Raw genomic sequence first — 26,658 nt, forward strand, 5'->3', positions numbered from 1 at the left:
AATTTGAATGCTCAGAAATTGAGGCTGGGTAATGGAGCAAAGCTTGATGGATTCAATAAATGCCAAAAATAATTTAAAAAATCTAGGGGTCAGATCTTTGGCTAGTGTAAAATGGTACAGCTTCAGTGAAATAAATGGACTCATGCCATTTATGGACCAGTAAATGGACCCCAATGAATGATCTGCCCCCTAATTTATATTGACTAAATCTAAGAAATTCAGTCTACATCTTTGTTCCTTCCTGCCTGTGGGGCTCAAACTGATTTTTATAGTGCAATCTTAAAATCAAAGATGGAAAAGACATAGTAAGTCATCTAGTTCACTCCTCTGCATATGTTGAACAGCTCTCTATAGTATACAGCTGTATATTTTGTGCAGACCAGTTTTAAATTACTCAAGCAATGGGACTTTAACCGCTTCCCCTGAGAGACTATTGCACAGTTTGATAGCTCTTGTCATTAGGGAACGTTTCTTGACAGTCAACCTAAATTTTCCATTTCTTAGAATCACTCTATTACTCCTACTGCAGTTAGAACACAGTTCTTCACTGTCCTTGGTGTTTGCTTCATTCAGATACAGCACTTCTGTGTGCGTATGTGGTTCCCGAGGTGGTTGTTTGACCAAACTCTGCATATGCAGTTCTTTAAAGTCAGTTTCTCCAATCTCAATTACTACTGCCACTCTTCTCCTAGTTCCCTCCAGTTTGTCAATGTTTTTCTGCCCCATGAATTTAATGCATTATTCTAGGGGTTGCCTCCAAACTGTATGTTAATATACAGAAAGATAATCATCTCCCTACTTGGTAACAACATGTTACCTCTACATATAAAGCATAAAATCACATTGGCTAGTACCAAAGAGGCGAAATCCCCACTCCTTTGAACTTAGTAAGCGTTTTGCCATTGGCATCTATGAGGCCAGGATTTTACCTTAGGTATAGCAGTTTCTAGCTGCAAATGGTTAAATTAAAGATGCCCTTAAATCTACATTTCCTTGATAGAACTGGATGAGAAAACTTTCAATGTAACTGAAAACAGCCCCCCCCCTAAAAAAATTATTTTCATTGTTTGCAAAAAGCAGGGCATTTTGTTCTCACATAGAACTTTGCAAAGATGAAAGGGATTTTTTACAAGGAGAAACCTCCCACCATGAAACTGTAACATTCCTCTGTGACTGGACAAATCTGTGATTTTTCTCCGGGACTGGAATTTCTTCCTTTTTTCATGGTTATAAAAGTTGTGTCATTTAACAGAGAATGAAATTGCACCCTACATCAGCACAGCAAATAATAGTCTGGAAGATTGTGGACCATAACATATCCTTCTCTAGCAGCACCCAGTACAAGGGCCATGGAGGTGGTGAGTGCTGCCTCAGTGGCACACCCCAACATCTGTGTGTGAAATGGGGCAGGTGGTGGGTGCTGAAGTTATGTCTCCCTACCCGCCCTATGGTTCTTTAGTAGATAACTTGATGCTGATCTAGTCAGCATCAAACTTAATGCAGCTTTCCACCTCCATGAGGAGGAACATTCCCCAGCTGGGAAAATCTGGGTGGAGAAGCAGTAGAATGTACTCTTGAGGGGAGTACCATTCTCTCCTCAATTTTATTCAGTGGAGCAGATTTTCAAAGGTATTTGGGAGCCTAAAGATGAAGAGAGATGCTACTGGGATTTTACAGAAGCACCTAAGCAGGCTCGATAAAAACAAAGGAAACTAGGCACCTAACCTGCCTACCTGTTATTGACAACTGTACTAGGTGCCTATCTGCATCTTTAGGCACCTAAATACCTTTGAAAATCTGGCCCAATATTCATTGCAGCCCACTTTCTGATCAAGGGCCCAATCCTAGCTTGGATTGACTTTGATATTGTTTTTGGTTGACCAAAGCCTACAGAATGAGGTCCCTAAAGAGCAGCATCTTTTCATTCTAATCTGGATGGGTAAATGTCTCCCCTGTAACAGTTCAAAGTTCAGTGCAAATAGTTGCCTTGAGCTTCTGATTTTGCACCTCGGTTTTGAAAGGGAAAGTTAAACAAATGGAAATTCTGAAATTCCTTTACATGTCACATTTCCAGCTAATTGCTGTACTGTGTGTCTTTGCTTATCACATCAGACTCCAGTTCTAGGGTGGACTGGATGCCTCATGGCATCATCAGTAGTTCAAGTCCTGCTCAGTTCATAAATGACTAAACATCATTATCACCTGTTGGCTAATCACTAAGGTGGGTTGGTGAGTCTGTCTACTCTAGTGGAAAGCATCTACCTCAAACATACCCCCTTAAGTGGCATGTTTGTGGGCTGCCTCAGCACAAGCCCGGCAGTAACTGGGCATGGAAGATCTGCTTTCTTATCACCCCAAGAAGGCTTGGGATCAGGACTGAATATAGTGTTCAAGAAGGATGTCGGAATGATGGCCCTAGATACTGAAATCCTGTATTTACCCTTAGAACAGATACAGCAAAGACAGTGGCAAAGTAAACTTCCACACACACCTCACTGACTGAGACGGCTCACCTGTAGATGGTGTGTGTAGCTTAGTCTCTATGCTCCATCAATCCTTGTCCTCTCTCGAGGCTTTTCCTTTTGTAATATTGATTTTACCACTGCCTTCCAAGTCTTCTCAGATAAAAATGTCAGTATGAACAATTGTTTTTCATCAAAGTACACTCAGCGTTTGTCAATTTAAAGTTTTTTTTAAATGAGTAATTCTTTTGGTTGTACAAGATTAATACTTTCACCCAATATTTCTTCCACACAGTTTGAGAAATAGACTAAGAATGACGGCAATTCCTATTTCCATATCATGGAATACATTTCCTAAGCTTGACCAGAAATCCACGACTATACATGACAGCACGTTAACTAGCTAATATAACCATAGATACTAAGGGAAATCCTAAACTTAAATGTTTTAAACAGCAGATCTGTTCTCTCCTTATTTGCTCTGGAAGATCCCTGATTGAAAGAACACTGCAAAAGATTCCTTTCATCAGCTCTGTTAGTTACATTTCCTGCTTTGATAAATGTAAGTACAAAAAAAATCTAAAGCACTTCAAGCTACCCAGTTGCATTTGATTAGTTAGGCTGAATAATGTAACAGTCTTCCAGCACCCAAAGGAAAACTTTTTGAGTTCCACTGCTAATATTTTTCTCCACAAACATAGATTTCCTACTCTATAATTATCTTATAAGAGATAACTTAATATTTCCTGAACTTCTGTAATTCAATTCCCTCTTTTTTATGGGCTCTGTTTTGGGATGTTTGATTTATTTGTTTGGAATTAGAAATTTGGAATTAAAGGTGATGTATGAAGTATTGTCTGTAATGATTTTCGATGGAAGATGTAGCCCAGTAATTTTGTTGATTCTGTCCACACTATACTTTGTACCACACTTAGAACCCATTTTAGTTTCTGCTAATTGAAACTGATGGTGAGCATGGGATCTAAATTTATTTAAATGGCTTTTGCCCAATTGCCATCTGTCTCTGCTACCAGGGTAAACAAATTTCAAAGTGTTTATATAGCAGAAGTAGCAGAGTAGACTGGGTCCTATGGAACATAAATTGTCAAACCATTGTTTCTTAGGGTATGTCTACACTGCAAGCCGGATCGGTGGGTAGTGATCGATCTATCGGGGATCGAAGTATCACGTCTCATCTAGATGCGATACATTGATCCACAAATGCGCTCCCCATCGACTCCGGAACTCCACCAGGGCAAGAGGCGGAAGCGGAGTCGACAGGGGAGCGGTGGCTGTTGATCCCGTGCTGCAAGGATGCGAAGTAAGTCAGTCTAAGATACGTTGACTTCAGCTACGCTAGTCTCGTAGCTGAAGTTGTGTATCTTAGATCGATTTCCCTCCCCCACCCAGTGTAGACCAGGCCTTAGAGAATTTAAAACCTTGGAAGAAATATAATTTAAGGCAAAGGCCAAATGCAGTTGTGGTGCAAGTGTGGGCATCTTCACTGACTTAGAAGAAATTAGACCCACTTACAGCAAGGAGGATTCTGGCTCTGAACTGATACGGTCAGAAATCACTGGATTGTCCAACTCAGTCTACAAACTCTGGATCCATGGTTGTACAGGAATAAAGGGCACAGTATCCTTAACCCAGCTCTGTGCTGCCCTGACCAAGCCTGAAGACAGTAATATATTAGAAAATGGACCGGCACCTTGTCCAACAGTGCAAAGTCACTTACGGGGAGGCCCTCCATAAATCTGGTTTTCCCTTTTCCCCTGCACAGGAGAAACAAAGAATCCTATAGCCCCAAGTGAGCATTAACTCCAATGGAGTTGCCACACAAAAGTTGAAGAAGTCCAAAAACATTGCTAGAGGAATTAAATAAGAAAGCAGCTTCTGGACAGCCCTCTTGGGGGTCTCTCCTATACCAGCCAGGAAGGGAGAAAAGAACTTTGCCCTAATAAATGTGTCCTCTCAATGTTTTAAAACTGGGTATGTTCCAGTTTACCATTCCAACTTTAAATTGCATGCTCACCTTGTAAAGATCTTACTTCCGCACTATTATCCTGTCTTGACTACATTACCAAACTGTCATCAACATAATTAAAATGATCATCTTAATGACAAAGATGTATGGGGGGGACAACTTACCCCGTTGTGACAACAATACATAGAATCATAGAATATCAGGGTTGGAAGGGACCTCAGGAGGTCATCTAGTACAACCCCCTGCTCAAAGCAGGACCAATCCCCAACTAAATCATCCCAGCCAGGACTTTGTCAAGCCTGACCTTAAAAACCTCTAAAGACAGAGATTCCACCACCTCCCTAGGTAACATATTCCAGTGCTTCAAATCCATTCTGTCCAATTTACCGGGAAGAACACAGCAATAGCAAAACAATAGCACTTGCAACCAGTTTCCTGAAACCTGTGGCTCCTAAGTCACAGAACACTACTTCTGCCCAGTTGCCTAAATGTTACAGTTTTAAGAAGATTAATTTGAGCTCCCTTGGTCCTACATTTTTTCTTGCACCCTAATGATAAAGGCATTTTACAATAGTAACAAACAAACATACATATGCTAATTAGGGTTACAGTCTCATTTTGCTGTGGAGGGAGTTATGCATCCCAAACTCTGACGACTAGAAGAGGCAAGGAGTGTAATGAGACAGTGGTTGAAGCTCTTCTCATATCAGCCCCTACTCCTCAAAGGTCAATTAAGTGACATATTAATATAATCAGGGCCGCCCAGAGGATTCCGGGGGCCCGGGGTCTTCGGTGGCGGGGGGCCCTTCTGTTCCGGGACGCGCCGCCGAAGTGCCCCGAAGACCCGCGGCGGGGACCCCCCACCGGCGAACAGGGCCGGCTTTAGGCCAATTCAACCAATTCCCCCGAATCGGGCCCCGCGCCTAAGAGGCCCCCGCACCCAAACCCTGCCAGTGCGCTGTACCCGGGGTGGCCCAGCTTCCCCAGGGGCAATTTAAAGGGCCTGGGGCTCCCAGCAGGGACTGGAGTCTCAGGCCCTTTAAATTGCCACCAGAGCCCCACTGCTGGAGCCCTGGGGGCTATTTAAAAAGTCTGGGGCTCCCCTTGCTTCTACTGCCCTGGCCCTTTAAATAGCCCCTGGAACCCCGCTGCTTCCCCAGGGCTCCTGTGGCTATTTAAAGGGCCGGGGTGGTAGAAGCAGGGGAGCCCCAGGCCCTTTAAATAACCCCCAGAGTCCTGGGGTAGCGGGGGGCTCCAGCTGCCTCTGCTGCCCCGGTCCTTTAAATAGCCCCCGGAGCCCTGCCGCTTCCCCAGGGCTCCCATGGCTATTTAAAGGGCTGGGGCGGTGGAAGCAGGGGAGCCACGGGCCCTTTAAATAGCCCCCGAGCCCCGGGCTGCTGCTGCTACCCAGGTGGGGGAGGGAGGAGGAGGAGGCACTTACCGTACAGGGTGGGCTGTACCCCCTGTACCCACACCCCCTGCCTGCACCCAGCCCCGCACTCCCTGCCCTGCCTGCAGCCCGCCCCTGCCCGCACCAGCCCCGCACTTCCTGCCCTGTCTCCAGACAACCCCTGCTGCACCCCCCTGCCTGAAGCCAGCCAGTCCAGCACTCCTCTGTCTCCAGGCCTGCCAAGCCTTGCCGCACCCCCCTGCGGCCCTGCCTGAAGCCAGCCAGCCCACCCCACATCCCCCTGTCTCCAGCCAGCCCCACACCCCTTGCCCTGCTTGCAGCCAGACCCTACCTCCAGTCAGCCCCTGCTCTGCCTCCAGCCAGCCCCATGTCCACTGGTGCCCTGCAGTTCCCAGGGCAGTAACCCTGCACACCTGCTTCAATGAGAGGGTCAGGGAACAGCTTGGACCCACACCTGTGCACACCCTAGGGTGACCAGACAGCAAGTGTGAAAAATTGGAACAGGGGTGGGGGGTAGTAGGATCCTATATAAGAAAAAGACCCCCAAATCGGGACTGTCCCTATAAAATCGGGACATCTGGTCACCCTAGCACACCCCCAGGGAGTGGTGGGGACCCACACATGTGAAACGGAGCTCATTTCTAGTTCAGGCTCATCTTTTTAAAAAAGAACTTTAGGTAGGGTTAACGTACATCCGTATTTTCCCGGACATGTCCAGCTTTTTGCTTCTTAAATCGCCATCCGGGAGGAATTTTTAAAAATACGGACGTATGGTAACCCTATTGGTACAAAAAATACATACTGTGGCACATCCCTTAAAGCAGAACTTTTTACAGGGAACCGGTTGCTAAGAAATGAAAGGCTTTTTTTTACGTTTTTTTTTTTTTTAGTCATCCCTGCCGGGGCCCCGCCGAAAATGTTCGAATTGGGCCCCGCACTTCCTAAAGCCGGCCCTGCCGGCGAATTACCGCCGAAGCGGGACCCGCCACCGAAGTGCGGCGGGGGCGGTCCCCGCCGCAGGTCTTCGGGGCACTTCGGCGGCGGGTCCCGGAACGGAAGGGCCCCCCGCCGCTGAAGACCCCGGGCTGCGCTTCGGCGGTGGGTCCCGCTTCCCCCCGGCCCCGGCCCCAGCCTCTTACCCCCGGCTCCCTCCTCGCCCGGAGTCTCAGCGCCTCGCCGGAACAGCGGCAGTGTGTCCAGCGGGGCCTGAGCTCCGTCCCGCTCAGAGCCGCGTGGTGAGGGGGCGGGGCTGGAAGCTCCATGCCTAGCGGAGGGAGCGGAGCTCCCAGCCCCGCCCCCTCACCACGCGGCTCTGAGCGGGGCGGGGCTCAGGGGCTCCGCCGGAGACATCAAGCGCTGAGGCTCCAGGAGAGGGGCGGAGGCGGGAGCCTCCGCTGTTCTCTTGGGGGCCCCTGCAGAGCCCGGGGCCCGGGGCAAATTGCCCCCTTTGCCCCCCCCTCTGGGCGGCCCTGAATATAATTTCTTTCCAGCAGTTTAATGAAGGAAAAGCAGTGTAAAACAGGAGAAAATGGAGCACTACTTAAAGTCACAAAGAGAAGCGTCCTGAACAAGGAGAGGGGATTTATGTAAATGTGGCGTTGTATACTTTGTGTAAGTGTGGTTTACATGCCAGAATCCTCCTTGCTGTAAGTTGGTGTAATTTCATCTAAGTCAGTGAAGCTGCCCACACTTGCAACCATTTGCTAAATGACCTCACCACACATTAAATGGTAGGAGCCGTTGTCTGGATTATAGGAAAAATGTGCAACTTGTGGAGCTGGGGGACTACTTAGGTCCACCCTGGTGCAGGAAAAGTCCTGTCTAACCTGGACCAGGCAGAGATGCACCAACCCCACACATACCCCTCTCCTCCTGGAAGTAGTTAAATGCCAGGTTTTGTCATGATCTGCTGTGGTCATTATGCTAGTTACTCCTTTCTCAAAGGGCTGGGAAGGACTTTTTCCCTCACTGCCAGATTGGCTTAGGCAAGGTGGGTTGTTTTCTTCTTCCTACAGGAGGATGGGGGCTTAGTTGGGGTGGACATGAAACAGAGGTTAGGCTATGATGTCACAACTTATTATGTAAACGTGAGGTGGATATCCGCTGCAGGTACTCCATAGGGAAGGGATACAGTGTTCAGATAACATGGATTGGTAAATAATTTAAAGGAGATATTCTTTAAAGGAGAGGAAACGGGTTTTGGGACTCCTATGACTGGTACAGCTGGCAGCCAACTTCTCCTCCTTAATAGCCTCCCCTTTAACTATTTTTGAGGTGGGTGGGGGGCCCAGCAGAAGGTTGTCTGGGGACCAGACTGAGTAAAGGGGAGGACTGACATCACCCCCTAACCTTTAGTATATGTAAATGATTATGGGATTACCTGCGCTGTATGCTTTTACGTGCTGTGTACTCCCTAACATTTAGGAATAAAGTTGCAGCCTTATTAAACCACATCCAGTGCCTCCTGTTCTTCTGGCATAGCTGGATAATGGGATTTTGTCTCCATATAGTATTTTGACCTATAATATCCACTCTCCAAATTATTGGAAGAAGTTGAGATAAACATTACATCCTTGCCTTTTAGGTACTACCAACCTCAGTTAATTTTCGGAGCCCAGGGCCCTTGCTACTTTCCTGGATATTATGCCACAGCATAATCAGGACTGCATCAAGATGAAAGCAATTTGATGACTACTGGCTCATGGAAGTGTTACTGTCTTCCTGAGTTATGCAGCAACAGAGGCTGTTCCCCATTATGGAGCAGAGAATACGTTAGCTTTGATAGCAGTTGGTGAATTCTTCTGTGGTTGACTAACATTTTGATCAGGGAAGATGGAGGCCACTGGAACTTGGGGCCATGCAGTCTTTTGACCAAAGAAACTCTTGCAATGTTTTCTTTTTAGCCTTGCAAAGACCTTTCTCTTGGATAGCACAGCCTGCTACACAGCCATCATCTAGGGCTACACAAAAGATATATTTATGTTTGAGATATTAGCAAGATGTTGAAATCAGTTTCCAGACTCCAGCTAGTCATTTGGAGCTAGATTTTGACATCCATATTCCCTGATGCATAGTACTTTACTTCACGAGTGGTTCCATTAATTTCAGATAGGGCAACTTACAGAATAAGGTGCCACTCATTGTAAAACTGGCAGAATCTGTTAACAGTCTTAAAATATTACATTTTCTTAATATCATTTCACTACCAAGCTTGAAAAGTATTTGTTATGCATACTTTATAGCTTATTGCTGCAAATGATAATGAACATCATTTGAAGACTCTAATTACTCCCTTCTCTCTTTCTCCAACATGAAAAGGATGATCCCCAGAATTTAACTCATACATGGATTGAAAAGATCTTTAACGTCATTCCAAAGATCTGAAGAGTCCAGTACAATGCAAAGAGGGTGCTACAATCAGGGGTGGCTCCAGGCACCAGCACGCCAAGCGCGTGCCTGGGGCGGCAAGCCATGGGGGGTGCTCTGCCGGTCACCGCGAGGGTGGCAGGCAGGTTGCCTTCAGCGGCATGCCTGTGGAGGGTCCGCTGGTCCCGTGGCTTCGGCAGACTTCCCACAGGCGTGCCTCCGAATCTGCGGGACCGGGAACCTCCCGCAGGCAAGCCGCCGAAGGCAGCCTGCCTGCCGTGCTTGGGGCAGCAAAATACCTAGAGCCGCCCCTGGCTACAATATATCATTTAACTGACCTTTGAGGAGCAGGGTCCAAAATGAGGAGTTTAATCTATGTATTGTCACAACAAGGTAAGTCTCTCTCATTTTTTTTTTCCTGGTGTAAGTCTACTACTCTAGTGGTAGGTGTTTCCTGTTTTATGTATGTCATGGACCACAAAAGAGAAGTTTGCATTTTGATAGAACAGATATGCTCAGAGGAAGATGATCATGAATAAACTGAATGGAAATTTCAAGACATAAGCATTTTAAAAGTAAATATGCATTTATTATCATGTGAGGTTATTTTAAACTAATAATCATAAAGGGAAAACTTAAAATAATGAACAAACTTCAGTGCCATTTCCCAAAGGATGAGCTAAGACAGCAATTTGTCATCATGTCTCCTTTTCAGTCCCCTGAGTTAAAGGATATTTAAGCTTTCTGGCTCCAAATCGGTAGGGTTGGGACAAAAGAAAAGGTTCCTTCTTTCTCGTGCATTGAAGAGATGAGCATGTAACAATGGGTTTGGAAGGAACTGAATGGCTTGCTAACAACCTGTTTAGTAATTTTCACCCATTTGTGTAAGATGTGATCTATATGCATCGGATCATTATGAATTTACTAGCCACTATTTATGCAGATTTTTTTGTTTCATCATTTGTGATTCACTCATCCAAGGGAAACTCTTATTCCCAGACCTCTTTTTATGCACCTGTCTAACCTGCAATGGATGGATCTTCAAGATTCATACTTTAAACTTGGAGAAGTAGGAATAATAAGAGATACATTTTCTTATTCTTATACATCTCATGCTTCTCAGCTGTGAGTATTGGTCTGAATCAGTTGAGAATGGCAAGACTAGGGCTAGTTCATTTGGCGATTTAGTCCCTCTTTCCCCACAAGTGCCTTCCACTGCCATACTGCACTTGAGTTCTTCAAATCATATCCACAGGCCAAATATGCTTCCTTCTGTATTCATGCTCTGTGGAGCATTCTGAGATGTCTGCTCCTCTTGCACTGACCAGGAGTGGACACCTGAAACTGATGCAAGAGGTGATAGGGAGGGGGGGCCTGGGAAGGAACCACACTCAGATAGGGATATAAGTCCTGCTTTAGTGTTGTTTCTCTCATCTTCTAGCAGCAAAGGGATATGCTGTTGTCTTTCACTCTAGGACCTGATCCAGTGAAGTGCTGAGCACCTACAACTCCCACTGAAGTCACTGGGAGTTGAACATGCTCAACATTTTGCGGGACTTGGGCCATAAAATCCATCAAGTGTGGAGTGATTTCCTATATGTGCTGGTGTGCTTCATTATCTTGTGATTTTTCCAGGGATGCTCTGTGGTTTAGTAGCTCATTGTCCAAGAGGAAGATCTCTGTCAGCAGATATTAAACTGTCTGAAGTATAAGGTCCTATGATGTAAAAGGTACAAATATTAAGATGAAAAAAGTGCCTTTAAAAAGCCTATTTTAAAAAATCTGCTTGCTGGATACAGAATGTACGTAGTCCCCATACTTCTATAGCCTGGAAAAGTTGGTTCTCTCTTGTATGGAACAAGTTTCTGCATCTTGTGTGGTTACTATAGTGGATGGAAGGGATAAAGAGACTCTACAAGGCTGATGCTGGAGGTAATGGCTGTCTCCTATAACTGTCCTCACTACAGCCATCTGAGTGGTTAGTCTTCATACACACTGGGTTTTGGGACAACAAAAGATGAATGTTTAAGGAACATCTGTTAAAGATGTTTTCAGATTATCATTTTATCACATAACTCCATAATAATTTTAGGCCAGGTCCTGCCATTTTTACTCACATTGAGTAGTATCTTACTCTGTGAATAGTCTCAGTGATTTCATTGGGTATTCCTCAATGTAAGAGCAGCAGGGTCTGGTCCTTTTATAAATAAACTTGACTTTTAGGAAATGGTTTGCTAAAAGTTTATTGTTTCTGCATTTTATAGAAACTTCAAAATGTTTAAAACAGAGCATAAGGCTTATTATAAAATCTTAAATAATTTATATTTGCAAATAAATCAGATGAAATTAGACATTTTATTTTCCCTTTTTAAATCATCTTCCCTCTAAATGATCTTCCTTATCATTCAGTCTGAGTATGCAAGACTCCTGCAGCCAACCTCATGAATGGAGTGGGAACAGACGTCTGAGGTCAGAGCCACCCATACTCCAGTTGCCTGGGTAGTACAATGACGTTCCCTTAGCTTCCTTTGAACTGGCCTTCAGAAATCACTCCAAATGTGTCTTAGCATCATCATGCTTCTAACAGCCAACAACTCTGATGCAGCGAGCATCCTATTCTGTACCTGTGCCTTTTTTAACAGGGTCCCCTTTCAGTGCTCCTGATTCACAAGGGAGGTTTCAGTGCTCAGTGAAACTCCGCAGCAGCAGTTCTATTAGCATATTGGATTACCTTCCCTTGGCTACAGAGTAAGCCTGCGAGGAACCAATGACTGTCACAAGGCTGGACAACAAATGATGTTGAAGGAACAGCATCTCCCTGAGTAGCAGAAGGAAATGCAGAAACAGGCACTAGAGCAGGAAGTTTCAGAGGTGGATTTCAATGCGTCTTCTCATTTGGGGACAGAAAGAGACCATTTGTTCATTCCAAAACTATCCCCCTATTAAGCTAGTGGTTATAGAATGCTCTTGTTTACCCCCCTAACATTCTGGGCCTGATGTTTCCCCCCTCCCACCCCAAATCCCCAGTCCTTCTATGCCAGACCAATTGCACAACAGGGCCATAAAGCTGCCCTAACAAATCAACTGGGGAATTCCTGGGTGTGAGGGAATTCCTGGCTATCATAGAGCTGTCATTCATGTCTGAGGGTGTGTTAGGGGTTCCAGTTGTTTAGTGCTCCAGCAAACTTTGGCCTGAGGAACAGCTTCTCTAAGGGGCTGTTGCAGCCAGCATGGGTTAAAGCAGTCCATTGGTACCTCTAGGATCAGGGGCGTGCAAAGGAGAACTTAAGCCACCTTTGCTTGCTCTTCATCAGGTCCTATGATCCAGTAGTACACAGTAATTTTGGGGCTGTATATATATAAGTGTATAAAGTGTTTTTTCCCCATATGTAACCACAGTAACAGGACCAATTAGGTAAATGCTACCTATAGTGGTGTAACTTGCATACAATATACTCAATGGATATATTCAGAAGAGTAAATGATTTGTGATCAGAGGGAGAGAGAGAGAGATGCATTAAATATCAAAAAGTCTGAATAGCGCCTAGTCTTTCTGATATCCCACATAACAGGATAAAATAGCAAAATCAATTGAAAGTTTATTCTCATAATAGTAAACCTACATGAAGCTGAAATAAAATAAGCAAGTGTGATGCATTTTAACAAAACAAATCATATTTTCTTGCTTAAAAACACGTATCTAAAATAATATGAGCTTTTTACCTACCTTAAGTTCTCTAAAAAAGATGCTACTCCTTGCCCACTCAACAATGGAGAAGAGGGTTTGGTCAGCCATTTTACACATAAGCCCAAATGTGTTGAGCTTTTCATGTTTGCTTCTGTTAGCTTGCTCCTGCTGCAAATATGCCATGATCTTAGCCTGGACTTGTGGCTCATCTGGCTCGCACTTCAAGAGTTCCAATATCAGATGTGGAATACTTGCTGGTGAGCTTGTCTGATAACTATCCATGTATGAGTAGCCCATTATTGACTCTGGAGAGCTAGTGTAAGGGTCAGGGTACTCAGACTTGATAGCACGGCTTGGAAAGTGGCCATAGGTTTGGTAACCTTGTAGGCTGCCATGAGGCGGCATTGTCATGCTAATTGGAGAGGTTACAAAGGGACTTCTGTCATAGTCTGTAGGAGGCAAGGCAGTGTGGTTCAGAGGTAGGCCTTTGGAAGCAGAGTGGATATTCTGGATTGCAGAGGATATTGTCAGGTCAGTGGGCATTGCTTGGATCACTTGAGTCATGGCTTCCAGTTTAAGTCCATTTGCTCGGATAAGAGCTTTCTTCTGCTGCTTCAGTGCCCTGTCTCTCTTGTACATTGGTCCAAATTTGTTTCGACCCCCACGCATTCGGTCAGCTCTCACAGCTGTTGAGGAAAAGAGAAGGAAGTAAGATAGTCATTAAAACTTAAGCAGATAATATTTTTGAGTTGAACACACGTTTAGGGAAGAGTGGCAAGACAGCAGCACTCCCTTACTTGACTTTGATCAAAACAGCACGATGATTCCAAAAGGAAAAAAAATCGTTTGATGTAATGAATTTTAATTGTCTTAGTTACCTATTGGACAAATATTCTTAACATGTATGAACTCATTGTTTAGGTCATTTAAGATGTAATAATTAGGGACAAACAGTGGTTGGCTGCAGAAATTTCACAGCTCATGAGATAACATGTGATTCCTGTTGTGATCTCATAATTTTTTTTAACTGCAACCCACGGTAGCATTAGGAAAAAATGACTTCTCTCCAGAACTTATCTGAGAAGTATCCTGAGGGCCATGTAATCTCATGATAATCATTCCATTACTGCATACCACCACTATAAAAAATTGTCTGAAATGTAAGCTGTAAAATGCTCAATAGGCATAAAGATGAATCTGGTTTCTTTAGCAAAAATTAAAGATTATTTCCTTTATGGTTTATGGATATTGTTGCAACTGTTTAAGGAACATTCCTCATTTTCTAGAGATGTTTTCAAATGCAATTTGAATAGGCATAGAGAAAGCTGCCTATTTGCCATACTCCACATAGAAGGCTGAACTGACTCAGAAACTATTGACAATGTTATAGCTTGTAATATCTCTGGAATTAGAAATAATTAAAACAACAGCTTCAACAGCTGCCTCGGGAATCATATTGGTGGTCTTTGTCACAGCAGTATGTGTCACTATGGCATATATCTAATGGACTAGTGAGTAGTTCTCGCCAAGCCCACCTTGCCCAATGGCAATTAGATAGAAACAGGAACCTTTGACAGCTTGGTGACATGTTGAGACTGCTGAGATTGCTGGAGGTTAAGTTCTTGAGCTTTTTATCTTAGGGATTAGTGTAACATTAAAAATTTATTATGAATCCTAGGTACACAATACTGTAAATTATCATGAAGACTTTAACAATTAATGATTTTTGGTATACACAGTAATTTATGAACTAGAATTCAAGTCCATATATCACTATCAGGGAAATACATATATAAATGTTACAGGCATTTACAATTATGAAAGCATGTGTTCTTCCAATTTTCCAGATAGAGAAAGAGAAGTTGTACAGATGTGACAGAAGGATATAAAGATAAATCTTTTACACTCGCGCTCTCTCTCTCGGTTTTAGTTAATACTGTAATTAAAGCATTTTTTGCTGTTAACACTATCCCTTATGCAGAAAACTGAAAAGTCATATACACTATTTTGCTGATAAATGTAACATATATATTAGCATCCTTCTCAAAACATGCTGCACATTATAGGTCAAATTCCACCCTGAGATACTTTGATTTCAGTAGGAGTTGCACAAAAGTGAGTTGTATGTAATCATATGAGAACAGAATATGGCCCTGTATGATTATCTGTAATTAAAAAGTTAGAAATAGCAGTTTAGCAATATATTTTCAACGTGCTGATAAATGTCCATACTGACAAAAACATTCCAAATGACTTGTTATTTTACCACTAGTTTTCAAAGGGCTATACTGCAACCCAAGATGTTCAGCTCAGTATAATATACCAGTTTTATCTGTGCACTGTGGAGAAATGTAATGAGTGTTGTATTTACTAAATTGTGTGATGCTGTCTGTATATTTGAATGCATATTTGCATTTATATCTACATATTTCCATTGTAATACTGGCATGATCCTGCAATCTTAACTTAGGCAAAACTTATTCATTACAATGAGAGTTTTGCATGAGTACAGAATGCTGAATTCTGATCCCGCATTTCTTACTCAGGCAAAATTCCTATTGAATGTAGAATCTGGGCCTAAGTGTAAATGATATGTTAGAATGTGTTATGTTGAACTGTCAAGATTCTCTTACTAGCCTCTTAACAGTAATTTTGTATTCTGTTATTTCAATAGACTCTTGTAGCATTACCATTCTTCTCTGTATGTGAATGATCTTTCTGAACTCTGAAACCCCACTCTAATATCTCATATTTCCTTTAAATTTTTCAAGAAATCTCATTGTGAAAGTATACCTATTCATAATAGCTTTACGGCATATTTTTAGAGATTATTTTACCCATATTTTTCGCTCAATTCTTCAGTCACTCTGTGTACTGAACTCCCATTGATGTCAGTTGCAATTTTGCATGAGGAAAGACTCTTAATTTTTCTTTATTTCACATTTTCTTTAAGATTGATATTGCAAAGCAAAACCACATCAAAACCAAAATACTATATAAAATATAAATAAAATAAAATCATGCCTGATTCGAAAGACCAGAAATTAGTTGCAATTATTAATTCACCATTCTGAGAACTGATGATGTATTCTGTTTTTATTCTGAATTAATTCTGTTTGTTCTATAAAGTTTAAAAAGTAATTTCCATGCTATTCTTACTTTTTCATCCAGGTACTCTTAAACACATCAAACTATGTATAAATCAGAGGTTTTCAATTTTTTCTTGTGGTAATAACTAGCTTCAACTTATAATTGACCTGCTATTACTTATGAATAGAGTAAAAATATCCCTTATTTAAAACATACAAATAGCAGCATATGAGAAGTTACCAGCAAGTATTTTTAAATGGATATGGTAAATGATGTGCAACATAATTTGTATAAAACTAAAATTTATGTAATATTTTCAATAGTTTGTATAGATTATAAATATACAATAACAGTAATAATTCTTACCTTCTAACTTCATTCCAACACTTAGACATTTTTGAAATCGACAGTAAGGGCAACGCTTTCTCTGTGTTTTGTCAATCTGACAGTTCTGATTTTCTATACACGTGTACCTTTTGTTATTCTGGACCGTTCGTTTAAAGAATCCCTGTATGATAGACAAAGAGTCAGCCCGTTTCACATTAACAGTAGGTTTCAGCATTTTATTTTATGGAAATCATTGTCAGATACTTGTCATATACCACTCAAGCACTTATGAGGTTACATGGCTTATTTTAGATTTCAGCAAGATATACCCTGGAGAAAACTGCTAGACTATAGAGGAGTTTTTCTGGTATTAGTACTGCGTTTTTTGTAGACTTACGTCAAAGATTGGTGAGATTTGCCTGTACACGACTGCATCCCTAACAATGGGACCATAAACACTGATGCTGACCAGTATCTCTTTTGTCTGCTCTTTAATATTTGTAAAATGACTGATGTCTGCCTTTTTAAAGTAATCTTATATGGAATAAATTAGAACACTTGCAAAATGTAATAGAAACATAAGATACATCTGCCCTTTGTATATTGTTATGGTGTATATCAGAGGCATAATAAATATTTGACATTCATTGTCTAGATACAAATTTTTAAAAACAAAAATGTGATTTTCTGGGTTTATTCTGCTTGCCATACAGTGAAATGTTTAAAATTGCATTGTTCTGGTGTAGAGGGTAAGAGATTCTGCTTTTAGAAAACTGATTTAAATGGTTGTCTATAACTTTAAAAGGGTTATTCATGACAAATTATTGAATTCACTTACATGGCTCAACTATATTTAATAGTTGGTTTAATTAGATATGGATTTAGTTTCCAAATATGTGCACAAGATAAATTACATGTGTGAATATTCTTTATTTAATATATCACAAGAAATTATTTGCTTGACTTTAATTGTGTACATGTCCAAGTAAATACTAAAATAAAATACTTTGTAGGAAAAATAAGCATGAAGTTGTGATGACAACAGAAATTTACATTTTTATATTGAAAGAGAAAAACTTTGGAACAGTGGCATTAGATTTTGTAAAGTTGAAATGTATTGAGGATACTAGCTTGTCACTTTATCCTACAGGAACAATAATACTCTAAATGTACATAAATCACCTAAAATCAATACTGGGGTTGCTTAGGACTGAAAGTCCTTCTACAACTCTATCACTTCACAACAACAAAATATTTAAAAGCAGTGGACACAGCCATACAACAAAACAATCTAACTTGTTATTTTTTCCATTTGGGCAAATGAGGTTTTTCAAAAATTTGGGTGTGAATCTAATAATAAATGGAATCAGAAAGAAGCCAAACTACGCACCCCTGTTTATTTTTACCAGCATTTTCCTTTAACATTTTAAACTATTTTAAACTATTTTGATTTGTTTTCTATTAAGTAATTTGTACTAAACCTTGCAGCTTTCACAGGTGAGAAGTCCATAATGGTAACCAGACACTTTATCTCCACAAACTGGACACAGTTCTTCCAGGTCTTCATCGTAAGAGTAATTCACCATTTTAAACTGAGACACTGGAAAAAACAAGAAATAACACATTCAATGAGTATTTACATAAGTAGTTCAAAAATGTTTTCCTCAGCTCCCAACTATTAGACATTAATTCTGACCTGAGGAAACAATCCATTAGAGAAACATCTTCTGCAAATTAAATTAAAAAAAACTTGAAAAAAAATCAAAACAAACTCACCACCACAACTCACACTGAAACATGGAATTTTTAATTCAACAGCAAAACAATATGAACTCTTCACAAGTAAAAAAAGTATAAGCTTCAGAGTTTTGTGTTGTGAGAAAAAATTCTAGTTATTCAGAATTCCAGTGCTCTTCAACCATCTACAGTCCATTGAACCAGAAACTACATTAAATAATTTAATTTCACCACTTATCAGGAAAGTGCTTAAAAAAGTCAGAACCAAAATTGACAAGGTTAAATCTCACTGATGTATGTAAAATAACTTTAACTAGGTTTGCTTCCTTTAAAGTTTAGTTAAAATAATACCAATTTGTAAATATTTACTTTAAACTTGAAACCCACATAACCAGCACTCTACTAGTGTGTTGAATGTAAATTACTTACAATACCAAGTTAAAATGCTGTCCTGACACTCAAAACCTTGATTCTGATCAGCAGCTCATCTTTAACAAAAACTTGCTTCCTGTAATACCTAAATCGATCAGTTTTAATATTAAAAGTTCAAATTGCTTATTTGTTCCCATTTTATTTACTTTTGCCTCCAAACATTTTTAAACCCCAGAAACTAGAGAACAGTAAAGAAGGAGACAAGCAGAAGGCACTGGGATTGTTTTTTGGAGAGATGGGGTGGTAAAGTACCTAAACCTAATTAATTTTATATAATCGCCATGCTAAATTAAGCCCAAATCAAACCACAACGATCCAGGATTAAGGTCCCAGGCGCAAGTAACCAACTTCCTCGGACAAAAGTAATCAGTGTTTGCGGGAGATCTAAAAGATGTACAGAATGTAAACAGGAAAGGCTGCAGTTCTTATGTCCTGATTTTCCCAAATATCCCTGTGCAATTTAGACAAAACCTTGAAGGAAAAAACCTGTCTGCCATTCCGAGGAAAGGCAGAGGAGGAGCTGGGAGATGAGGGGGTGCAAAAGAACCTGAATGAAAGAGAGAGAGAATTGATCTGGATTCACCCCACAACCAGCTCAATCAGCAGGTCTGATTATCCCCCCCCCCCCAAAAAAAAAAACAACCCACCCTCACCGCAGAGCCAATTTCCTTCCCTTTTCCTGCTGCAAAATAGACCAGGCAGCTGACGGTTTGTAATGTAATCAGTTATCTCTGTAAGGGGGTGACGGACACAGCAGCGGCAGAAGTTATGATTTTCTTCCCCTAGAATCAAACAGCTGTCACGTTTTTGAGTCATCTAATCGAGTTACATCTAAGTAGTTGTATCACGGGAGAGATCTCCCAGAAAGCGGCTAAGCATGCCTTGGAGTTAAGAGTCTCTGGTTTAAGAAAAAGATGTGCTAAGACTTGAGTAACTAACAGCAGCCGTGTCCCCTAAGGAAAGAACCCCGCAGGCTCTGTGGGAACTAGAGAGGGACCTGGAGTGAAATTAACACGGCGTGAAATAGCCGAGGGAAAATATTTTCAGAACGACTTCTTCACGGTTTATGAATCAGGGCCAATCTGATCAGAGAGCAGAATGTGTGTTACACACTATGGGCTCTCTCCAGCTACCATCTCCACGCTTGTTGATTTCTTTTATATACCTGACCTTAGGTGGACGATCCTTTAACTAAGATTAAGGAGCGGATGAATGGAGTTTCTCTGCTCACTGTATACACGCAAGAAATACACAAAGGGAGAGAGAGAACGACCAGTCCCTTCCTTCTCCTCACGTTGCCTGTGCTGCAGGGGCCGAAGCAAGAACAAAGTTCCCGGTTGTCACAAGAAAAAATAAATGGACAAAGAGGTCAGTACGGAAAACAAGGATTTTCCCAAGCACTGTCCGGGAGCTTTGCAGGATAACACAGTGTTAGCCTCAAGATAGAAAAGGGGCCCCTGAAAACGACCAATTTAGGCTGAAACAAGCGACCGGTAGAGAAGTTTCTGCTAAAGGGTCGCCCCGAGCCCTCAACCTGGAGTTGAGCAGCACATTGTGCTAAAATGGGGCTTTTCTACAGTGACCCAGGTGTCTCCGGCCAGCTAGCCCCACCAGGCACTTGGGCCGAGAGGATGTGGAGATGGGATACAGCCAATCCCCAGCACTTAGGGGATCCTCTCTGCTCCTCCATTTAGTGGAGTGAATGGGGTGCAACTCCAGCGCTGCTGCCGAATCTCTCTGTGACATAACGAAAGCCCCCTGCCTTTAGCATGGCAAGTAAGGATCACCTTTAGCTGAGCGCGGGAGCGAGCTGAGAAACACTGGTTCCCGTGCCGCTAACAGCCGCTTCCCTGAGCCAGAGTTCAAATCTCCTGTCCCGAGCTCAAAATAAACGCAGGTTGAAGCGAAAGTCTCTGAGTTTCAGACAGAAAGTTTCCAACTCCGCTATGGACTTAGGGCTTTAAAAGATCCCTCCTGCTAAGCTATGGTACCCCAGCGACTCAGCTCCAGCGCCTGCATTCTCTGGCCAGCAAGCAATGAAATTCAGAGGCATAAATACACGGTACCGTCAGTTTCAGGAATGCTGAAGCAAAGTTTCTCATCGCATCTGGTTGATCACCTGTGTTATTTGTACTGAAAGACAAGCTGCGCTTATTACCACACTTACTCTCACACAAAGCCATAAATGCAATTAGCAAACCGACAGGAACAGCCCTGCAAACGACCGCTAATAAAGCAGCAGAATGGCTAAAACCCCCCTTAGAAATGGTCCGTCGAGTCTATGCCAGGTAAAGTTGTAAAGAGGTGGCGAGGGCTATTTCGAGAGCAGAGACAGAATCTGGGTCGTGCAAAGGGCGAGTATGGAATTGCTGCAGTGGTTTTCCTGATGTCACCCCCTCGTTTGCTTGAGATAAACTTCGAAGCGAGCCAGAATCTGGAGCTGCCTTTCTTTTTTCTTTCTTTCTTTAAATAAAACGCGTTTAAAATAGAGCCAGTGGGATGGATATGTTTTCTTGCGAGCAATCAAGAGCTAGGAAAATAAAGGGGACCTGCCAATTCCCGCTCCCATAGACCCCATTCCCCCCTTGAAATACTAGACAGCGGGCCCGAGTTTCCCTTAGCAGCTCACCCTGCGTCTGATGCTTTGCGGATACGACTGCTCAGTGTCACGTCTCCCATGCATTGGGGGCAGACGGTAGATTCGGATCGTTACACTTAGCCCTCCCTCTGCTTTCGTGCTGAATTTCCGAAGGATTTATTGTACCCCCCTCCCCAGCTTTTAGTAACCCGGTTCTGGAAGTTCAGCAAAGTTCCCAATTGTCAGGCACAGCTGCCCGGGTCAGCCCAGAGCAGCGCGGCTCCAGCTGCCGGTGCCGCTAAGCCTGGCTGGCGAATTGGCAATCGCTTTAGAAACCTCCACAACCGATTGCTCAGGAGCCACCAACTTTGCATGGAGGTGCCGGGGAAGGGAGCCGCGGATCTCTCGGAGCCCTGCCCGGCAGGTACCGCCGGGGCGAGCACGCACGTGCTTACCTTGCATGTTTTCCGGCATCTGCCCCTGCTCCCCATTCGCTCGGGCGAGTCCCAGGGCTTCCGTCTCCACTTTGGGCAGCATGACAAGGCGGCTGCGGGCCGGGATGGGGGCTCCGTGTCCGTCCGGGAGAGCGGCACCTGGGCACGGCAGCACAGATTTAGCTCGGAGAGGGGGCGAGCGGCGGCGGCGTCCACCCCCCGCTCCGGCCCGTGCCCTGCGCGCCCCGCTGCTGCCCACACCTAGCGCTGCCGCCCGCTAGCGCCGCGCGCGCCAGGGGGCAACCCGGGAGCGGAGCCCGCGGCGCTGCTCGGGCGGAGAGCGGCAGCAGCCAGGCTGAGCGCCAGCCCCGGGAGCAGCGCTGCGGCGGGGCTGGTGCGCGGCTGGCCGGGTTCCCCGCCCCCCGGCTCGGCAGGGGCTCCCTCCAGCCTCGGCTCTCGCCCTGTCACAAGTGTGGAGTTGCGAAGTTCAGACCTGGCGGTCCTGCCTTGTTTACTCCACATGCACCGAGAAGAGGCACTTCCCAGCCGGCTGGGGCTGGGGGAGGGGGACTGGGAGATAGCGAGTGTGAGGGCTCTGGGGGGGCTGACACTGCCGCTCCAGCCAATGAGGAAGAGGCGCAATCAGCAACCAACCCTTCCCCCTCCTCTAAAGCTCCCCCCAGTTACAGTTGTTAAATCTTCCTGATATTACAGTGCTAGTAAAACAGGCACGGGCCGCCTAAGGGAGCGAGGTGCACCGGCCAGCAGCTTGCAAACATCCCCAGCGAGCCAGGCGATCTCTGCATCCAGGGGAAATAAGACGTGAAGGTGCCGTGCAAGAAGGAGACGGGCAATGCATTATTCCTGCTCTGTGGAAGGCAGGGCTAAGGGTTCTTCTTCAGTCACCGCAGGCTCTTGCCTTACACTCTCACACAGCCGTTGTGCGTGCACAGGGGGTGATGAGGGACATTCTTGTCTATCCCATTTTCACCCCTCAGGGCTATTCCCCGCCCCACAGCAGCGACAGCTGGAGTTGAACTCTCTCCAGTAGAGAGTACGTTGTCTCACATGGTCCTAGGCTCGCCGTCTGTACATGGTGGTCTCAGGTGGGAAGACATCACCCCCCCCCCCCGCACACTATTATAAAGGAATTGTACATCTTTGCAAACACTACCTTGATTCCCCCTTGTTTACATTTCCTTTTTACAGTCCGATGGAGACCTAATGGAGCTACGGTTGGGTTTTCTGTATTAATTCTACGTTTTCTAGAGTCTTGTGAGATCTATCAAGACAAGCTACATAACTTAAATAAAGCAAATGCCCTAAAGAGCAATCTGTTAAACAACAGCCAACCTGCCGACTAAAAAGTGCAGTAAATGGCATCAACCTAAACGTTACCAGAAAGACCTCGTTCAAATAGTATTTTCTAAATGCTACAATATTTAATTCTCGGTGCCAGCTTTTGCAATCCCACAGTTATTGCAGCCATTCTCAGTCCGTTCTAGTGAATGGGATTTCAAAGATTTTAATGTATTCCATTTGACTAGCACGAGGAGCAGAAATATTTCAATCAAAACTCACTGTCCACTAGTCGAGGTAACAATATTACTGTGATATTCCATTTAGTTGTATTAACATATATCTATTTTTGTTGACATTAGATGAGCAAGCATTATTTCCATCTTCAAAATAATCAAAACCTACTATATCTGACAATTATGATTATTCTTCTATGGCTTGTTAATAATGTTCACATTTATGGAAAATTATAAATATTTGGAAAATAAAAATCCTTTTGAACTGTAAGTAATGCATGCTATTGACTATAATAGTGTAAGGAAAATAAAGGTTCACGACTGTTAATACAGATTCTATAAAATGTAATTATTGCTCTAAGTTTATTAAACACTTTTGATGACCAAGGTGCTGATAGAAAAGTGGCAAAAGGTCATTTAAGAGTGATAACTGACTCTGTTGTGCTCTGTGCTTAGTTAGTTTGAACTTTTCCCATCAAGCAGTTAAAAGTAAAAATCTAAACTTAATTTACTGGAGATGTGGATGTCTCCAAACTTCAGTGTTACTGCAAAATAGGTTTCTTTCTTTCTCTCTTTCTTTCAGGACTTGCTATTCTTGGGATGGGTTAAATGTGGGGAGGGAATCAGACTTGAGAGTGTTGCAACTTAAAAATCTTGAAATAGCCAATTTGGGGAAAAATCCTGTTCAATATTAACATAATTTCCAAAACTGGAATTTTATCTCTCAAATTCTCTTGTGAACAGGTTTTAAAAATAAATAGCGGCGCGGCTATCTTACTAGGGAGGGCTGTTTGAGTGTCCCCTGAAAGATACCTTCCTCTCAGGGGAGCGGACGGGTATGAGATGAGACCATACAATCTTGGCGTTTGTAGATATATTATTTACTTATTTTAAAAAACCTATAGACTTTGCTTCTATAAAATTGTTGTGAGCTCAGGCTAAATGGGCTCAGCAGTTGTAATGCCATCAGAATAGAGGCAAAGGGTCACACAAGTGGATCTGATGTAAATTGCTTTTGGTTTGGCTATGGGTTAGAGGAGAAGAACACTTTGGGTTTCCTGTCTACGCAGCAAAGAGGAGCAGATCGTAGCCCATGTAATAGATAAAAACACAGAGGTGCTTTGGAAGAGCAGGTCTTAGACTGAGAATTCTGATCTGGAGACATGTAACAGAATAGACTGAAGCTTCTTCTCTCCCTACATGCCCACCGGTTCCAATGGGTACAAAGTTAGCTATGTGCGTCCTGTTTTAAAAGCACCTCGTTCTCTGTTAGAGAGAGAGAGATCTCTGCTCTGTCCCTCCCACCCCACCTTACCTCCCCGCAGGACATAAATTATGAAAGACAGAGCCTATGACAGTATTTACAACAGACCTTGGAAAGTTAGATTAATACGTATATACAAATCCTCAGTCCTACAGCTCTCTAAGGTTTCCTGGGCAAATAGGAAGGGTCGTTCTCTCTCTCTCTCGGCCGTGTATTGTTCGGGGGAAAGTGATTTCATGTTGTTGTCCGATAAACTCGCAGCGAGACAATCCTTTTAGTTTCTCTCGCTCTTTCTGGTGAGTAAAGAAGATCAACATTTTAGCCCACCAAGGCAAAAGCAGAAAAAGACCCTGCCAACCAGGAAAGTATAGCTCAGTCTTGTAGCTCATCTAGGACCAGATTATGCATTGAAGTCAATGGGAGTTTTGAGCGTTCAAATCTACTCGGGGTTAAAATCGAGCCCTTAATGTTCAGATTTTCCCCATTATTTATTTTCACACCAATACGAGCCAGGCTTCTTTCTGAAGAGCCTATCTATGGCTTCATCTATAGCTCTCTATCTCAACTCCCCACAACCCTATTACCCCTTATTTTGTTGAGAACAATTTCCCAGTGGTTTACTCCCACTCAGGTACATACAGAATTCACCCTCTAAATGACTCTTTAGTACTTAAATCTCTGTTTAACTAGTACTTGTGGAGTTAATGTTACAGGCAGTATCACTCCACAGGGGCCTGACTTGGAAAGAGTTCAAATGGTACATTGGGCGAAGCTACTCCAGGAGTTATTAGTTCAGATGAAAATACTTTGGAGTGGTTATTACACATCTACATTTCTCCGAAGTAACACTTTAGGGCAGTAACCATTATAAATGATACCTGCTCCCTCGTGGCTACGTTTAATTTAACATGGAGCTTTAGCTCTCACAATTGCCTTGAGCAACCTTAATTACCCTCTCTTCTAATCCCTTCGCCATTCCTTACCAAGTTCTCCAAACTTTTTTATGTGACTTCTCTCCTGAGTTTGCCTGGCTTGTTCTGATGTAGCCTGAAGGTCTTGATTGACGCGTGTAATTATAATAATAAAAGATGATGGCTTGGGGAGCCTCTGGCAGCCTTGATTAGCGCAAGGAGCACAGCCCTGGAATATTTATGTTTTCCCTTTTAAATGTATGTACAATGCCATTAAAAACACGGGCTAATTATTCTTACTATTTTTTTTAATCGGGAACTTCCTCTGCTCCTTTTGTTTTCACACTGCAGGGGTCCATGTCGGGGTATTTCAAGGTGAGTTCCAATTCTTGGGAACTTGAAAGAGGCCCAAAGCTGGGCGCTCCTAAAGGCTTTCCAGCTAGGCTACCTTCTGCTTTGCCTAGGGCAAAGTGTCCTGCCGGGGAGAGGGTTTGCTTTATTTGACCACAAAGGCAGGCGGCTCTAGCAGAAGAAAACCCTTGAAATGTGTGTGCAAAGGGAACTTTCCCTCTCCGATCCCATTGAGAAGTTAATGAGAACAAGTTGTAACTTTGCTGTTGGGAAGTTTATATCCAAAGCCACGCCAAGAGTCCTCTTGCTTCTCTAGTAATGTTTAGGGCTAGCGCTCTCTTTTTTCTGCCTCTGCTAAAAGTTCACATTGCAAAGATCAGCAGTGACAAGCTGTGTCTGTAGATGGAAGGCAAAGGGCCGCTATCGCGCAGCCTGGCCATAGTCCACTCCCTGTTACGTCCCCCCATAAAATACAGCAGAGGAGCCAGTATTTAGTTGCTCGTGTGAATTCCGGAGAGCACGAAACGCAAGGGAGCTCTTTCCAATGAGAGCAATGCTCTTCCTGAACAATTCATGCGCTTTATACTTCATCTCCCCGACCACATGTGCGCACATTTCTTTTTCCTTCTTGCTTTCTGTCAATCAGAATGGGAAGCATACCCGGGTCTCTCAGACAGAGACAGGGAAGGGTGACAGGAAGTCACTGCAAGTCCCTTAAGGGAAAGGGCTGGTGGTTGTTGTCTCCCACATTCGACTGGAAGTGTTGCATTTAATACCCCGGGACTGACGAGCTAGAGATTGTTAGTGCTACAATCCAAAACTCGCAGAAGGAGACGCTAGAAAGTAACAGCCCGGTCTGGAGAAGTGAAAACCAAACCCACACCTTTCTGATCCGATGCAACATTCAATGCACAGTGAGTCAGGCTGTAAAATATACGTCGCAGGTGATCAACCTTTTCAAAAGTCTATTACATTTACGAGCTTCAGTGATTCACAATTACCTCACTGGGGCTGTCGATCTCCCCTACTCCGAAATACACAACTATTTCGACACAATCAATTATTGACTGCAGTGCTATTTTTAA

At 43.3% G+C, this 26,658-nt stretch overlaps 1 protein-coding gene across 4 annotated transcripts in view; it reads right to left on the reverse strand.

Annotated features, from left to right (window-relative positions):
• NR5A2 (nuclear receptor subfamily 5 group A member 2) overlaps nt 1-26,658 on the reverse strand; it is a 122,097-nt gene that overhangs the window by 87,319 nt on the left and 8,120 nt on the right. The window contains exons 1-5 of one of the 4 annotated variants that reach the window (XM_045027399.1): nt 22,006-22,051; nt 21,534-21,671; nt 17,813-17,931; nt 16,371-16,512; nt 12,954-13,600 (exon numbers count right to left, since the gene is read on the reverse strand). In XM_045027399.1, coding sequence (XP_044883334.1) covers nt 12,954-13,600; nt 16,371-16,512; nt 17,813-17,931; nt 21,534-21,615 — 990 coding nt within the window. In that variant the 5' untranslated portion in view covers nt 21,616-21,671; nt 22,006-22,051. Of the gene's footprint in view, nt 1-12,953; nt 13,601-16,370; nt 16,513-17,812; nt 17,932-19,083; nt 19,090-21,533; nt 21,672-22,005; nt 22,052-26,658 lie in introns of those variants that run through there. The other 3 variants (XM_045027398.1, XM_045027401.1, XM_045027400.1) reach the window with 3 other exon arrangements.

The sequence above is a fragment of the Mauremys mutica genome, chromosome 8 (assembly GCF_020497125.1).
Source record: "Mauremys mutica isolate MM-2020 ecotype Southern chromosome 8, ASM2049712v1, whole genome shotgun sequence".
Lineage (NCBI taxonomy): Eukaryota > Metazoa > Chordata > Testudines > Geoemydidae > Mauremys > Mauremys mutica.